Here is a 16,803-nt window from a genome sequence, read left to right on the forward strand (position 1 = left end):
TACAAAAGCAAGTCTAAGTTTTCAAATAAACGTGGTGGAGTAAAAGTACAATATTTGTAGCCGAGATGTAGTGGAGTAGAAGTAAAAGTATTGGAAGTTGGAATTACTCAAGTAAAGTACAAATATATCAAAATTGTTCTTAAGTACAGCATACTTAGTTACTGTACAACAGTGGTTCTCAACCTGTGGGTCGGGACCCCCAGGGGGGTCCGCAAATTATTTTGGGGGGTCCCCAGATGATTAGCTTAATGTGCAACATTGTTTTCTCACTCAACAGCAAACAAACCAACATAAGGTTTAAGTGTATAGAGGGTTTATGCACATTTCTAAAGTGACAATTTAAGGACTTTTTTCCCACCCCAGTTAAAATATGATTATTTTGGGGGGTCGCGGCCTGAAAAGGTTGAGAACCACTGCTTTACACCACTGGAAAATAGCAATGTTCACCCGAGGATAGGGACACTAGGGTTCATACGGTTAACAACATGACTTCACCCAGAGAGCAAAGCCATTGAGAAGGGACAGGAAGGAGGATGCGGTGGGATTCCATCACAGGCCGGGCAGCGGTTTCCTGGGGGTCAAGTGTCCTCCTAACCGACGCCGATCATCCCTAACTGTCTGCGTTCAAATCCATCTGTCCCGTAGGATCATCCCTAACTGTCTGCGTTCACATCCATCTGTCCCGTAGGATCCTCCCTAACTGTCTGCGTTCAAATCCATCTGTCCCGTAGGATCCTGGACTTCCGCCGCGTTCCTCCTGTGGCCGGCAGGCTGGTCAACATGACCAAGGAGATCAGAGACGTCACCAGGGACAAGAAGCTCTGGAGGACCTTCTTCATATCGCCAGGTACGTGGAGCCACGACGGGGGCCAATCACACACTCTGCATTTAAAGTGCTTCCTCTCAGCCCACACACCCAGGGGGGTCCCCAAATTATTTTGGGGATGTAATGTAATGCCTCAACTCTAAGTGCTCGTCAGGGTGGGGGTCCCCAGTTAAAATATGATCATTTTGGGGGGTCCCCAGAGAGTGTAAATGTGTTCGCGATCCACAAATGGGTCCGACACACGGGTGGGCAACCTTAGGCACGGGTGCCAACATAGACACAGGGGAGGGTGATCACTGGCATAAGAGAGAGATAAGAGATTTTTCATTATTATTATTTTTTTATGTTGTCAATTAAATGAAGTCCCCTCATCCTGCACATCATTCTACATTCACTCAAACTCTGAACTCTGACTGGAGATCTGGGTCCGGGAGGGTGAGTCTAATGGTCATTACAATGTCCTGATGTGAAAGAAAACATTTCAAAAGAAGAAATAAATTATACAGTTGTTATACACTGCAGTATATGGGGAATGCAAATATGTTGGAAACATTTTTATTTTGATATTGTGTCATAATAAGATGTAATGTTGATATGGCACATTGACTATCAAGAAAATATTAACATGGCACAAAAAAAAGAAAAAAAGAAAAAAAGGGTTGCCGGTCCCCCTGGTCTAAGCTAATCAATAACCCAAAATATTTCCATCACCAAATTCACAATATGAAGCCAAAGTAATAAAGGAAGTTATCATGACCCTCATAAGCAGGCGCATAGCGAGTAATTTGTGGACTTATAGAGCTCCTGTGGGCCACCCCTCCCCTCTCCTCGCCAAACCACAGAATTATACAGTTCAAAATTAGAGCCATTTCGATACGGGAAGGACGAAAACCTCATGCCTCGCTTATTTTCTCCCGCTCGGTTTAATGTTTACGTTTCGCGCTCGGAACCACAGGGCCACTTGGCAGGCACGTTGCATTTAGCACTTCCTCTCAGCCAGGCAAGAAACCACAGAGTATAATTACCTTCTAAGAAAGGTGGCGTGGACCTCATGAGGTCGTCGGCGGCCGCAAACCTTGTATGTCCAAAACCGTTGTTTTTTTGTGCATCATTTTAAAAATGATTTAAACTAGTGGAAATAGACGATCTACGAGCACACAACGCCTCACACCGCGAGGCGTTGTGTGCTTGTAGATCGGCTATTTTCACTCGTTTTGTGCGACAGTCTTGTATGATGAAGCAGGGCTTTACTTTACGAAAAAACATACAAATTTGAAACTTGGTAGATACAAGGTTTCTGCCCGACAGTGGCAATAAGCAGCGAGGCATTCCTGGACCGGTGCTCATCAAGTGCCTCTGGGGCCATCCCCATCCCCGTCCCCTTACCTCCTGCCCCAAACCACAGAATTATAACTCAAAAGTAGACTCGTTTTCATGCAGGAAGGATTGAAACCTCATTTCTCACTTATTTTGTCCCTTGATTTGGTTTAGCGTGCACACGCACACACACACGCACGCACACACGCGCACGCTAGTTATTACCACTTAACACCACTCTCCCAAACACACTGTAATGCCTCATTCACACTACGAAAAGCCAAGCGAATGGTTTGCTTGGTAATTCAATGTATTCTCTATGCAAACCAGCTTTTAAAATTTCCAAGCTGGAAAAAAAGCTAGGACATTTTTAAAGCTGGTTTGCATAGAGAATACATTGAATTACCAAGCAAACCATTAGCTTGGCTTTTCGTAGAGTGAATGAGGCATAACTGGGCTCCGTATTGAATAGATGAAGCGGGAGCAGGTTCCTAGTTAATGTGCTGAGAAGCCTGTTTTTTTGTTCCCAAAATTGCTGGGATGCGCGTTCACTTGGGATCAGTATTATCATGGGATCTGACTAAGATCCCCCCCTTCCCTAGAAACGTAGGTAATTTAGCATACTGTAGTTCCTTTTTTATATACAAACGAGGCACATTCTCGTGGGATTCCGTTTACTCTCTGCAGCTATTATACATCAGAGAATTCCCCCGGGTAACGCCGGTACTGTACGAGCACTAGAGCTTTATTATGTGTCAGTGAAAGGCCTCCTGGAAGTACAAATCGTGTCTCATTTGTCGTTTCTTTCAAAAATGAGGTAGCTTTGAAGTATTGAAGATGCTTTTCGCCACGTAGCTGGGCAGCTTGACAAAAAGTACATAGTTAGATTTTTTCGCATAACTTTGTCTTCATTGCAGATTGCAAATTTACAAAACAGACATAAGATATACAATCATAAATCATAAAATAAAATGAAACAGAAAATGAAAAAAACAAAAAAAAAAACGATATAACCTTTACAGGGGTGCACATTTTAACACTTTATGTTCACATCTCTCCTTTTTTGAATTTATACAATAACCATTTTTCCCGTCTCCTATGAAAGAGGTCTTCTGTTATTTTAAACTTAAATGTTAAAGGAGCTATAGTCAACTTTTTCATTGTAGAGTGTCGGTCTGACAATGGCCAAAATGATTATTGTATCATTATTTTATGCTTTTTGTGGTCATTTTTGAACAGAAACACATATATGAAGCTTATTTTTTTATAAAATATTTTCGAAACATTATTTTTATTTTAGCATCCGTTTTTCAAGAAAAAGTTGACTATAGCTACTTTAAATATTCCATGTCCTGAGCATTGTCCAAGATAGGTCCCCACTGTTTATAGTTTATAGTCCGTCAGTCTTGAGCCAGTTCCTGGTAATTGTTTATTTTCCCCCCCAGCAAACAGGAGGATCTTAACCCAATTTTGGTCTCCTGGGAGTACAGACACTTCCATATGTCCCGTGTATAGTACAAAACCATTACATTTTTAACGGCATATCTACTTTTTATTTCTACTTGTTTACTTTTTTATATATATTATTTATTATACCGATATATCGTCATTGTCGGGCAGAAACCTTGTATCTCCAAGTTTCAAATTTTTACACTTTTTCGCAAAGTAAAGCACTGCTTCAGCATACAAGGCCACCGCACAAAAGTAGTGAAAACAGCCGATCTACATGCACACGACGCCTCGCACCGCGAGGCGTTGTGTGCTTGTAGATCGGCTGTTTTCACTATAAATCATTTTAAAAATGATAAATACAAAACAAACGGTTTTGGACATACAAGTTTTACACCCGACAACGACGATATACATTATTTATATATAGTCAGTCTGCAGAAACCGATTTTCAGCTAACGACACCGCCACGCAATGGAGTATCATTTATTTACTGTTGTTTCACCTTTTTCCCTCTCCAGCCAATAATGTGTGTTTCTATGGCGAGTGTTCGTACTACTGCTCCACGGAGCATGCCCTGTGTGGTAAACCAGACCAGATTGAAGGCTCGCTGGCTGCCTTCCTGCCAGACCTGGCCCTGGCCAAGCGCAAGACCTGGAGGAACCCCTGGAGACGCTCCTACCACAAACGCAAGAAGGCAGAGTAAGAAAGACCGTTCAATCAGAGGATGCTTCTTTTTCTGTACAGCTAGGGGTCTTCAACAGGGGGGGGTCCGGGACCCCTAGGGCAGGGGTTCCCAAACTTTTTTGTCTCAGGGCACCCCATGAATATTTCTTTAATCCGAGGCACCCCTACATTATAATTTTCACTCCCAGCAGGCCAGCACCTTATATTTATAGCATATTGTCGTTGTCAGGTGGAAACCTTGTATGTCCAAAACCGTTCGTTTTGTATTTATCGTCTATAAAATGTAATAAACTAGTGAAAACAGCCGATCTACAAGCACACAACGCCTCGCGATGCGAGGCGTTGTGTGCTTGTAGATCTGCTGTTTTCACTAGTGTTGTGCGACAGAGGTTTCTGCCTGACAGTGACGATATTTTAGTGATTATGTTGCGAGGAAAACGTTAAGATAATAGCCATTTTGGTTAGAACTGACTGAAAATAACTTTGCACTTCAAGTTTAAAATGATACTAAATATTTCTTCAAGTGTCCAAATTAATTCCAAATATTATCAAATGATCTTGCGGCACCCCTGGACTGCCGTCACGGCACCCCAGGGTGCCCCGTCACCCACTTTGAAAACCCATGCCCCTGCTGTACAGGATTATTTTATTTATTTAGCTACTGCCCTTATCCGGACTCACTTACACTGAAGCCGTTCATCGTTGTGCTCATATGAGATCAAGATACCCATGTACCTGACAAACTACTTCTTAAAGGTCAAGGATGTTCACGATCACAACACCACACTAATCATCATCAACGTAGATTTAACTCTAAACAAGGCTCAAACTCGTTCTCCTGCTATTCCACAAGCCTTAGCCTCCTTCAAAATTGGCATGAAAAGTCACCTTCAGGCAGCTGCTACCCGTGACTTGTAAATAGACTAAGCCCCCATGTTCCCCCCACCCCTTTTTTTTCTGCCTTTGTATTTGATGTTATGCTTTTGAAACTGATATTATCCTAGATAAAGTACTATGTTCTATCCGTCTGTCTTTCAATGTTATATGAGATACTTAAAGTGTGGTTCCTGTGGAAATAAGCCTCGGCTTTCTAGGATCTCCTTTTAGTTGACCTTGTACCAGTGATTTGTCATGAAACTGTACTTTTTTCTATTGCAAACTTCTAATAAATTCTTCAATCAATCAATCAATCTTCAATCAATCAAAAAAACACACATTTTGGAGTGACTAACTAACATGAGGGGTCTGTGTCAGAAATATAAATAATCTATCAGAAGACATTCATTAAAGCAAATCTCTGTTAATGTTGGAGCTGCTTGTTCTTCCTCCGTCACAGTGGAAAACGACTGTCAATTATTGCAAAATGATACCACAAAGTGGTTTGCGTGTCCAATTGTCTCAGTATACAAGAACACATAGAGCAGACGTGTGTTATAGAGATCAACTACTGTTATAGAGATCAACTACAGTATAGAGATCAACTACTAGAACAACTGGTCTCAAATGGTGATAGTCTGTGTATACTGACATAGGCATTATGTAATTATTTTTTATTTTTTTTAACAAGTTACATTGGATTGCACTAGTTACTCTCTGCTGCCACCTAGTGTCTTTTCTACACATGCCTTGCCAGACAGTGCAGTGCCAGTGCTGCATCCACCATGTTCAACCCTTGACCACGGTATGTGTCCAAGACACATTTCCTTCAGGACAATAACGTTTGTCTTATCTTTTTTTGCCTTCGCCTCGCAGCTAGGGAACAGATGTATAGAATAAAGTGAAATAAGCCACACACCGTCTTCACTTGCACAATAAGGACAACTTTTATTAAAGCAACGTTTCGGTCATGGACCTTCTTCAGGCATCTGTCAGATTGGTGTGTGATGCTGTATGTCAGGGTTCCACAATAGGCGGCCCGCGGGCCATTTGCGGCCCGCGGGGGGCTACTGTCTGGCCCCCACCAACCCCAGTAATAATGGTGGTATAAGAGCAGGAACAACACTAGTATATCGTCGTTGTCGGGTGGAAACCTTGTATGTCCAAAACCGTTCGTTTTGTATTTATCATCTAAAAAATGTACTAAACTAGTGAAAACAGCAGATCTATGTGCTTGTAGATCTGCTGTTTTCACTAGTTTTGAGCGACGGTCTTGTATGATGAAGCAGGGCTTTGCTTTACCAAAAAACGTACACATTGAGATGGAGATACGAGGTTTCTGCCCGACATTGACGATATCTGAACTGTTGCTGGAGTAGCGGAAACGCCACCGTCGTCACCCTGCAATGTTGTGGCCCTCGGCTTGGTACCCTAGACATAATTCGGCCCTTGGGGAAAACTAATTGGGGAACCCTGCTGTATGTCATACTATGCTGTGATACATCATTGATCTGATGCATGTTCTGTTCCATTTAGATGGGAGGTGGACCCCGACTACTGTGAGGAGGTGAAACAGACCCCGCCTTATGACAGCGGAACACGACTACTGGACATTATGGACATGACCATTTTTGACTTCCTCATGGGTGAGATGATGCATTGTGACAGCAACGCACACAAAGTGTTTTGCCTTATTTTAGTGCTGAAGCGGGATGTATACAAGCACATGCACACACACACACACACACACACACACACACACACACACACACACACACACACACACACACACACACACACACACCAGTGTTGTTTTTGACGGCAAAGTTTGATTTAGTTTTAGTCATAGTCTTTTGGATAAAATGTCATTTAGTTTTAGTCATAATTTAGTCGACTAAATATCATAAGATTTTATGCAACTAAATCTACAGTTGATTTAGTCAACTGAAATGTTTTTTGACAGGCCTTGATGGCACTGTAATGACTGATTTTACACTTGGTTGTGTGCTGAAAATACAACTACGATGCGTTGTGAGCTTGTAGATCTGCTATTTTCAGCGCACAACACCTGAGAGCAACCAAACATAAAATGACTCTATTCTCCACTAGTCCCTCCCTTTTTAGTCTAGTTTTTATTTTGTTGTTTTAAAGTGTCAATATATTTAGTCTTAGTTTTAGTCATCACAGCTTAGTTTTTTATTTAGTTTTCATCAGTGAAAAAAACATAGTCGACATCGACAAACATTTTTTCGTCATACACTTCGTCAACAGACACTGACACACACATACACTTGGCTGATTTATTGGCATGTCGTCACCTGCAGGAAACATGGATCGGCACCATTACGAGACATTTGAGAAGTTCGGCAATGAGACTTTCATCATCCATCTGGACAACGGCAGAGGGTGAGCCCATGTTTGAGAAGATCACTTTAAAGGAGAAGTTCACCCAATAAATGACTTATTCTCTATCAATTACACACCCTTTAACCCTTTAAGACCGGGAACGCATCTGTGTCACGTAACCACTTTAACATTCTTTTTTATACTTTGGCTATTTTTGAAAAAACATGACAATTTGTGCAAATATTCAAATTTTGCAAACATTTTTAACTCAAATCTTTGCTTCTGGGGGTCCCTGGAAAACTAAATATTTTGAGATGGGGGTCCGCGGTCAAATACATATAATTCTAGGCATCCTTGACATTAAAAACTAAGATAAAGAAACATACGTACGTTTCTCAGAAAATCCTTAGGATTTAGAGTCTCCTACTGACCAATGACCCGGTCATCAAATTATTGGCTTAAATGCAACAAAAACAAACGCCAACCCATGAATTCAAGGCTTCATGGGTTGTGTAATTGATAGAAAAATTGTAATTGAAATGGAATATTGAAACAGCAACCACAATTATTTTAAGAATTTAGCAATGAAGACGTATAATATTGGCTGGCTAAGGGTCGTTTCATACCGTTATAAGGAGCCGACTAATTTCGGTTCGGGAGGACGCCCCGACCCGAAATTATTTAGGTTCGGGGGTGATTTCATCCATACTTTCTTAACGGCTAGTGCCGAAGTCGCATGTAAATATTGGAGGTCCGTGGCATGACGACGTTTGTGGCCGATGAATGAGCATTGCATGGCGGATATATATATTGCCTTCCCTCGCGCTGCACACTGAATGACTGGAGGTCCAGTGAGTAGCAGCTCCAGCAGGCAGCAGCACCAGTGAGGTCTCTTCTCTCTCACTCACACTCACAAACGCTCGGCTCGAGCTCTGTCAAAAACATTTAATCTACAAGCTCACATTATAGACGTGCCGCCTCCCTTGCTGCATGCATGTCATCACGCAGTCACAACTCGTCGTGGAAAAGGAAAACATATCAACACGGAACACTAGCAATTTAATAGCAAAGTTGTGTTTAAGCGACGCGTTAGCAGCGATACACGCAGCAAAGGCGTGTGTGTGTGTGTGTGTGTGTGTGTGTGTGTGTGTGTGTGTGTCGCGCGCGCGCCTCCCAGTCCACCACTCTTCGTCTCCAGCCAGAGCCAGGCTGACTTGTGTCCGCTCTGCGATGCCCAAAAGACGGCCACACAAGCATTTGGAAGTCGGCGTGTCTCCCTCCCAACGACCGCTGTTTCCTTGGATTCACAGCCGAGAATATGAACGTGAAGCCGGGCTGAATGAATGAGAAGACACCGCTGAGTACCGAAATGAAGTCGGGAGGTCACAACATTTCGTCAGCACCGTAGAGCCGAATTTAGTAGGTTGACGCCCCCCCGAACCGGGGGATGCGAACCATATTTGGGTTCGCCTAGGGCCGAACCGAACTTAGTTAGGCTCCTTATAACGGTATGGATCGACCCTTAAACATAACAAAATGCATGAATAATAAAAAGTAAGGGAAATGTAATGATTTTATGTACAGTTATGTAATGATATGATACAGTAGGGGTGGGGGTCCTTGAAGGGGTTACAGATGGTCCCCAGCAAAAAATAAATCTAGCATCATATTCAGATTAATCACTTTAAACCTATATACTGTACATTAGCTTTCTATATAAGCTTTTTTGATTTATTTATTTGCACAATAAGAAAACAAACAATACATGTTAACATTATTAAAAAAAAGCATGAAAATATGTGCAGGCGAGAAAGGAAGCCCATAAAGGGCTTATACAAGGTTCTCACCTTAAGTAATAAACAAGTAAAGTTGAAACACAATATTCAAACTAGAAAACTAAAAAACAATTTTCCCTCGAAAGTGTGTGTCTGCGCGTATGCGCGTGCGTGTGCGCGCGCGCTCGTGTGCGTGCTTGCGCGTATGCAGAAGCATATCGCCTAACAATACATATCGCCTAAAAATAATCTTTTTTAGATGGGGTCCTTCGCCAAATACATATTAATTTGGGGGTCCTCGACATGTAAATGTATGAGAACCACTGCAGTAGATGACTGTCTATGTTTCATTCTAGGTTTGGAAAGCACTCCCATGATGAGAGCTCCATTCTGGTCCCTTTGAGTCAGTGCTGCAGGTAAGACCAGTATCAGGTGCAGTGGTGGGAAAAGTACTCAAATGTTTTACTTAAGTAAAAGTATCGATACGGCAAGAGAGAGAGTTTGAATTAAGTTGAGTTGAATTACAGTAACATTAATCTACCGGCAATGTGCTGCCCCTCCCTCCAGGCTGAGGAAGTCGACCCACCTGCGCCTGCAGCTGCTGGCAAAGGAGGAGTACCAGCTCTCCACCCTGATGTCGGAGTCCCTGGTAAGAGACCGCCTCAGCCCCATCCTCATACAGCCGCACCTGGAGGCCATGGACCGAAGACTACGCCAGGTAACTAACTGCCTTGCCTTCACACTCTCTCCGCAATGAACGTAGATGGGAAGTGGATGAACAAGCACGCTCTATTCCAGTGGTTCCCAAATGTTTTAACTCAGGACCGTAAAAAAAAGAGATTAGATGTTTGCCCGGGACCCAAACTAAAGAAATAGCAGCTCTACAAGTTCACACTGCGTTGCTTCACGCCACATTATGAGCTTGTAAATCAGAAATTATCAATTTAATGTAGGAAAATAAAATTTAATTTTTATTCGAGTTGTGACCCATAAAGATTAGTCCGTGACACACGAATGGTCACTGTTTGTTTGCTTACGATATTTTAGAAAAAAGTGCTACAAAGCATTTCTAACTATCAGTAGCGCGTGCGCGGCTTTTCCCTCTGTTTTTGAGACGGTTTTGGAAATTGTCTCTCGATCCCCGGAATCTAACCGAGTCATGTTGCTATGGGTTACAGGTGCTAAGGGTGCTAGCCGACTGCATCGAAAAGGAGGGCTACAGCAACGTGGTGGAGGACGACCTCCAGGTGGACCGAGGGACAGAGCTCACCCACATGGCCCCGCGACGGAGGTAGCTGGCTGGGCACATGGAGCTAACCAACCTGGGAGCCTGGGTAGTAGCCGGATAGGACCGAAAGCGTGGAGATACAACACTGGGCCAGTGGGCTAAAGTCATTGTGTTTAACTGGACTGCTGTATTGTGTAACACGGTGTTACTCAAACTTTTACATTTCAAGGTCTCCCCTTAACTCTGACAGTGTACACACTGTTAGAGTTACAGACTTGTATGGGTCAATTTAGACCCCAAAAAAGGAACCCACAAAGTCCCTGGAATCCACTTTGAGAGCCACTGATGTAACAGATGACGTCCATCTGTACATAGCATTCTCAGAGGCCCATGTGTTGACTTTGACACGGGAAGAAGCCGTTGTGGGGACTGAGCTGATCTTGGAACTGCGAGCCCGCTCGGATAGGACTGGGCGCGGTCCAAAAGGTGCAATGACTTAACCTTTACCGATAGTGGCCCGAGATACTGTATGTCGGAAAGCGTTCCATTTTCAAGCGCAGGGGGACAGAACGGAAACTCTGAAAATGTGGCAGTAACTGGACCACACCCCCGCTTTACCTGGACTCTTTACGTAAGAGCCACTTTATCACCACAGCTGACCCTAACGACCGCCACGACCTACCAAACCCACTGCGGCACCATCCCACCACGAAAGTCTTGCAAGAGATGCATTTGTCTTTATCTTGTTTAGGACACCTTTTTGAATTCAGTGAATTCTGAGGGACTTGTATAGATTCTTCTACACCCCCCAAAACCTCGCGCCACCCTACTCTATCCCTTCCGCTTCCCTAGCTGAATTATGTGTTCCTACGTGTTCTGGTATTGCTAGTGTTTTGGTTACAGAGGTTAAAGAAACTGACTTCTTTGTCGTTTTAATACGTAAAAAGAAACGGTTTATTGCATAATGTCTTTTTTTTTCTTTTTTTTTCAGATGTGTTTTGTTTTGAAAATGGAAACATGTGATTGGAGTGCCGGTTTACTCCTGGATTTGTCTCTTTTTTTCTCTTCTCCCTATCAGTTAATATCAGTTTTGTCCTTGAGAGACTATTTATTTGATTTTTGTATTTATTATTTGAAATGAATAATACATAATCAACATCAAAATTGCTTTATGTTAAGATGGAAATTGATGCAACATCCTCAGATTTGCACTTACTCATCTGTCCACAAGAGGGCATAACTAGCCTGAGCAATAGCAGTGCACAGGTTGCTAGCAGGTATGTGCCTCTGAGTGAAGGTTCACCATTAGGGATGGGACGATATGAACATTTCGTATCACGATTATTGTGACACAATAAATCGCGATTTAACGATATTATCTCGATAATCAAAATCCATTATCCTGGGGTGGAACATTTGCCAAAAAATTGCAGATCGGCTATTTTTTGGCAAAGACAATTGATAAAGAGTGAAAAAAGTTAAATCTCTATGATACGATTATCGTGAGTGTTTTTGATCACGATAAACGATAATATCGTGTATTGTCCCATCCCTATTCACCATTCCTGGTGACTGTCTCCTTATTCCAGCCCACCCTGAAGCTAATTCATACTTCATCGACCGTGTCACACGACACAAACAATGTATTTGTCAACCCTTTTTTACTTGAACACATTTATTTTGTCACTGACACAATTGGTCGACAAAGTAGAAATTAGCTTTAATAGTGATTATTAAGGCTATTGTTTAACCTTGTCTAACCGTGGTTTACAGCTAAACCAAAATGAAAATCAGTCCAGACGCCGTGATTTCGTCATAGAACAATAATCCAGTCTCCTTAGATTCAAACTTCTGTCCATGAATACGTTTCTGATTGATACTGTACATGTTTACAACATCTAATCCATTTCCAACTGCTGTTTCTGGTTCGGTTTATTTCAAGATCTGAGGTCATAATTTATGGTGCCAAAAAAAGAAAGAAAAAAGCCAAATGTGACACTAAAAGTTTTATATTATTGTTTTTATTTTTATTTTATTTTTTGTAATATGTCCAGGTGTTGCTGTTGTTTGAGAGATTATACTTCACGATGTACATTTCATTCCCTCCAAACAGCTGATGACAGCTCAAAAAAGAAAAGAAAAACTCAAAGGAGCAGTTACTGGCTGAAATTTAATATATACCGTAGGAACATCTAGTGCCTGTGCAATGATAGAAATACTTGAATGTTTGGTTTCCTAACTGAATGGGTTAAAAGGATATATTATTCCCCCGATACAAGTGATAGATAAGATGCCCAGGTCTTAATGTATGTGTATGCGGACTCCGTCAATTCCATAACATTTTATATACATCTCCATCTAGTCCTGTGTCAGTACTGTGTGTGTGGAGATGCAGATGGAGCCGTGGAAGCCGTTAGAGCAGTGTTTCTCAAACTTTCAAATTTCAAGGTTTCCCCTTAACTCTGACAGCATACAAATGGAACCAAATGGACCCTAACAACGGTGATGTTACTAGGTTTTCAATGTAATGGGTCCCGGGACCCACAGGTGGTCATTCAAATGGGTCCCAGAAAAGTTTTATGAGTCCTCAATATAAAGTTTACGCGCGCAAAATGGCGTCGGACGTCGGTGGAATCAAAACATTGACGTTTCTATCGCCTGTTTAAGACTTTCTACGTGGATTTTATTTGTGTTAACGTAGGGTAAAGTAGGATGCTTTCACCCATGAACAATGGTGGACTTGGTGGTGTTTGTGGAATTTCTTTTTTTTTTCCTTTTTTTAACATGGACTCCAATGGAGGCGCATCCCCGGGACCCCAGGACCATGACATGAATGAGTCCCTGGGTGACTTGAATGACTTTTTGATGCGGGATGCGCACGTAATGACATCACTGTAACAGGTCCATTTGGTTCCATTTGTATGCCGATAGAGTTACAGACTTGTATGGGTCAATATGGACCCCCATAAAGGAACCCACAGAGTCCCTGGAATCCACTTTGAGAACCGCTGCGTTAGAGGATACGTCTCAGCCTTGCAAAATACTTCTTTTATTTTTTATTCTGACTCATTGTTTCTGTGGAGTTTCGTTGCATCATGGTAAAAGTGCAATAAAACAAAAATGTATCTTTCAATGTATCTATCACATGGTGTCTTTGCTCACTTAAATTGTCTGCTACAGTAAGTCTTTGTCATTGTCGAGACTGTTTTAGCTCCCGTCAGTCAGTGTGTGTGCGTGAGAGTGCACGCGTGTGTGCGTTTTCACAAATTTAGGCCTTGCATCGCACCACCAGGAGGCAGAGTTTTTATGTTACTTGTACAGATTTGTGTCCAAACCTCACACAAATCAGTACAAATAATCTCTTATAGTCTCTATAGAGACTAATCAGAATGGAATATGGAGAATCTGACAGATACTATATATCTGTCCGTAGCCGATTGGCTACGATAGGCTCCCAAAGTTTGCAAAAGTGTCCCGTTTTGCACAAAATTTCAGGAATCATGAACACACTGTCGAATCGGCCACATGGTGGTGCTATAACCGCGTTTCTGATTGATTGATTGATTGATTGAATATTTTATCAACAGTTTGCAAAAAAATCAAAGGAAGTACATTTCTAGACAGGGTTCCAATCTTATATAATATATACAGTATATAGCCTACCCTATGGTTCCAATGAATCACATTTTGGCCGACGTAATCGGCTGTGTATCTATTGATCATTTTTGCAAGCTGGTAATTAATAAGCCCTAGTGTATGTGTATGGGAGAGGGGCTTGGGGCAAGGTTGACGAGCAAGCCTATATCTTTGAGTGGATTGTTGCAAGTGATTATTTTCAGATTCTAGGAGACCAGGGCATCTTTTGAATACTCCTGTGCACGGATCGGAGCGACGCAGAATATTCAACGTTCTTTTAAGGGTAGGTGAAATACTTAACTTAACTCAGTTAAGGACTATGGCTTCAAGGATATAATACAAAAGAAAGTCAAAAGCTCTAAACGACATTCGTCCAAAGTGACCAAGAGATGGTCTAGTGATCAGACTCTCAGCACAGAGAATCCATGTTCAAATCCCACACCTCCTAAATTTCAATACTGGAGTATTTTGAAATTTTCAAGGCCAAAATACAAAAGAAGAACTCAAAAGCATTAAGAGACATCTCCTCACAGTGATGGAGTGATGGTCTAGTGCTCTAATGATCAGACTCTGACCACAGATGTTCCATGTTCAAATCCCATTCAACCTTCAGTTCCATGCTAGAGTGTTTGCAGCCTCGTAAACCAGGCTGTCCTACTCCTCGAATTCGAACAGAAGGTAGGAGGTGTCAGTTTGCTAGTTTTTAGCAAACTGCTAGAGACATATGCTCAGAGTCACCGAATGATGGTATAGCGTCTAATGAACCAACCCCCTGTACAGAGATTCCTTGTTCAAACCCCAGTTGCCCCTATGTTTCAATGCTGGAACATGTTGACATTTTCAAGGCCAAAATACAAAAGACGAAGTCAAAAACACTAAGAGAGGTCTTCTTAGAGTAACTGAGCTATGGTCTAGAGGTCTAATGAATAGACTCTCAATACAGAGATTCAGTGTTCAAACCCCACTTCCTATGGTTCAATGCTGGAGTACTTTGACCTTTTCAAGGCTAGTATACAAAAGAACAACTCAAAAGCACAAGGAAACACCTGTTGAGGGCCCAAAGGTGCCTTGGCGCAGTGGCTGAGTGCTTGATCGGTTGTCCCTGCTTCAGGCGGGTTTCAGACAGGTTCAAGTCCCATGCCATCAAGGTACACGGAGGACCATCGGGAGAGGTGTCTCTCCCCCTGTTTCCTGAGAAGTAAAGGTGAGGTGTTATGTGTGAAAGAACGCTGTCCAACTAAGGTTTTACAAAAATACATTTCAAATGCTCACCATCTCGAGAGCACTGGAAGAATTTGAGATTCAATTTTAGCATTGAAAATGACAAAATGTTCTAGCATCAAACCTTTGGGGAGCTAGGATTTGAACATGGAACCTTTGAACTTTAAGTCTGATCATTAGACCACCAGTCCATCATCCATTCACTCCCAGTTGATGTTTCTTAGTGTTTATGACTTATTTTTTTGAATTTTAGCCTTTAAAAGTTCAAAGTATTGCAGCATTGAACCATAGGGGTACTGGTATTTGAACTAGGAACCTCCACAATTTGAGTTTGATCATTTGACCACCACACCATCAGTCAGTCACTCCTGGAGAATGTATCTTAGTGGTTATGCCTTCTTCTTTTGTATTTAACCTTGAAAAGTTTAAAGTATTACAGCTTTGAACCATAGGGGGGCTGGTATTTGAACATGAAATCTGTGTGTTGAGAGTCTGTTCATTAGACCACTAGACCATCACTCAGGCACACTGAGTAAATGTCTCTTAGTGCTTTTGACTTCTTTTGTACTTTAGCCTTGAAAATGTCAAGGTTCTCAGTAGGAGGACTGGGATTTGAACACTGAATATCTGTAGACCATGAACTGTCAGTAAGTACAATGCTTGAGTGATTCTCCTTTATTAACTGAAGGCTAACATACAAAATAATACTTCAATAGTGCTAAGTGTCTGCTGGCACTGACAGTGTGATGGTCTGGAGATTTGAAGATCAGACTCTGAGCACAGACATTCAGTGTTCAAATCCCAATCCTCTTATAGAGAACCTTAACATTTTCAAGGCTAAAATACAAAATCTGAAGTCAAAAGCACTAAGAGACATGTGCTCAGAGTGCCTGAGAGATGGTCTATCTATCGGTCTAATGAACAGGCTCTCAGCACAAAGATTCCATGTTCAAATACCAGTCCCCCTATGGTTCAATGCTGCAGTATGTTGATATTTTCAAATTAAAATACAAAGAAAGAAGTCAAAAGTACTAGAGACATCAGCTTAGAGTGACTGAGCTATGGTCTAGAGGTCTAATGAACAGACTCTTGATACAGAGATTCAGTGTTCAAACCCCAGTTCCCTATGGTTCAATGCTGGAGTACTTTGACCTTTTCAAGGCTAGTCTACAGAAGAACAAATCAAAAGCACAAGGAAACACCTGTTGAGGGCCCAAAGGTGCCTGATCGGTTGTCCCTGCTTCAGGCGGGTTTCAGACAGGTTCAAGTCCCATGCCATCAAGGTACACGGAGGACCATCGGGAGAGGTGTCTCTCCCCCTGTTTCCTGAGAAGTAAAGGTATCTGAAACGGATCTGATTCAGGCTGGATTTGACTGCCAGTGTAAATAGGGACTTAGAGACATCTGCTCAGAGTGACTGAGTGATGGTCCGACTGGTTATT

General features: G+C 42.1%; 1 protein-coding gene across 1 annotated transcript in view; it reads left to right on the forward strand.

Moving 5' to 3' along the window:
- fam20cb (FAM20C golgi associated secretory pathway kinase b) overlaps positions 1 to 13,579 on the forward strand; it is a 137,499-nt gene extending 123,920 nt beyond the window's left edge. Inside the window, exons 5-11 of the mRNA XM_080748115.1 lie at positions 732 to 847; positions 4,114 to 4,294; positions 6,692 to 6,801; positions 7,480 to 7,561; positions 9,633 to 9,692; positions 9,844 to 9,994; positions 10,455 to 13,579. Coding sequence (XP_080604241.1) covers positions 732 to 847; positions 4,114 to 4,294; positions 6,692 to 6,801; positions 7,480 to 7,561; positions 9,633 to 9,692; positions 9,844 to 9,994; positions 10,455 to 10,571 — 817 coding nt within the window. The 3' untranslated portion in view covers positions 10,572 to 13,579. The remainder of the gene's footprint in view (positions 1 to 731; positions 848 to 4,113; positions 4,295 to 6,691; positions 6,802 to 7,479; positions 7,562 to 9,632; positions 9,693 to 9,843; positions 9,995 to 10,454) is intronic.
- The last annotated feature ends 3,224 nt before the right edge of the window (positions 13,580 to 16,803 follow it).

The sequence above is a fragment of the Nannobrachium achirus genome (assembly GCF_963921795.1).
Source record: "Nannobrachium achirus genome assembly, chromosome: 18".
NCBI classification, from domain to species: domain Eukaryota; kingdom Metazoa; phylum Chordata; class Actinopteri; order Myctophiformes; family Myctophidae; genus Nannobrachium; species Nannobrachium achirus.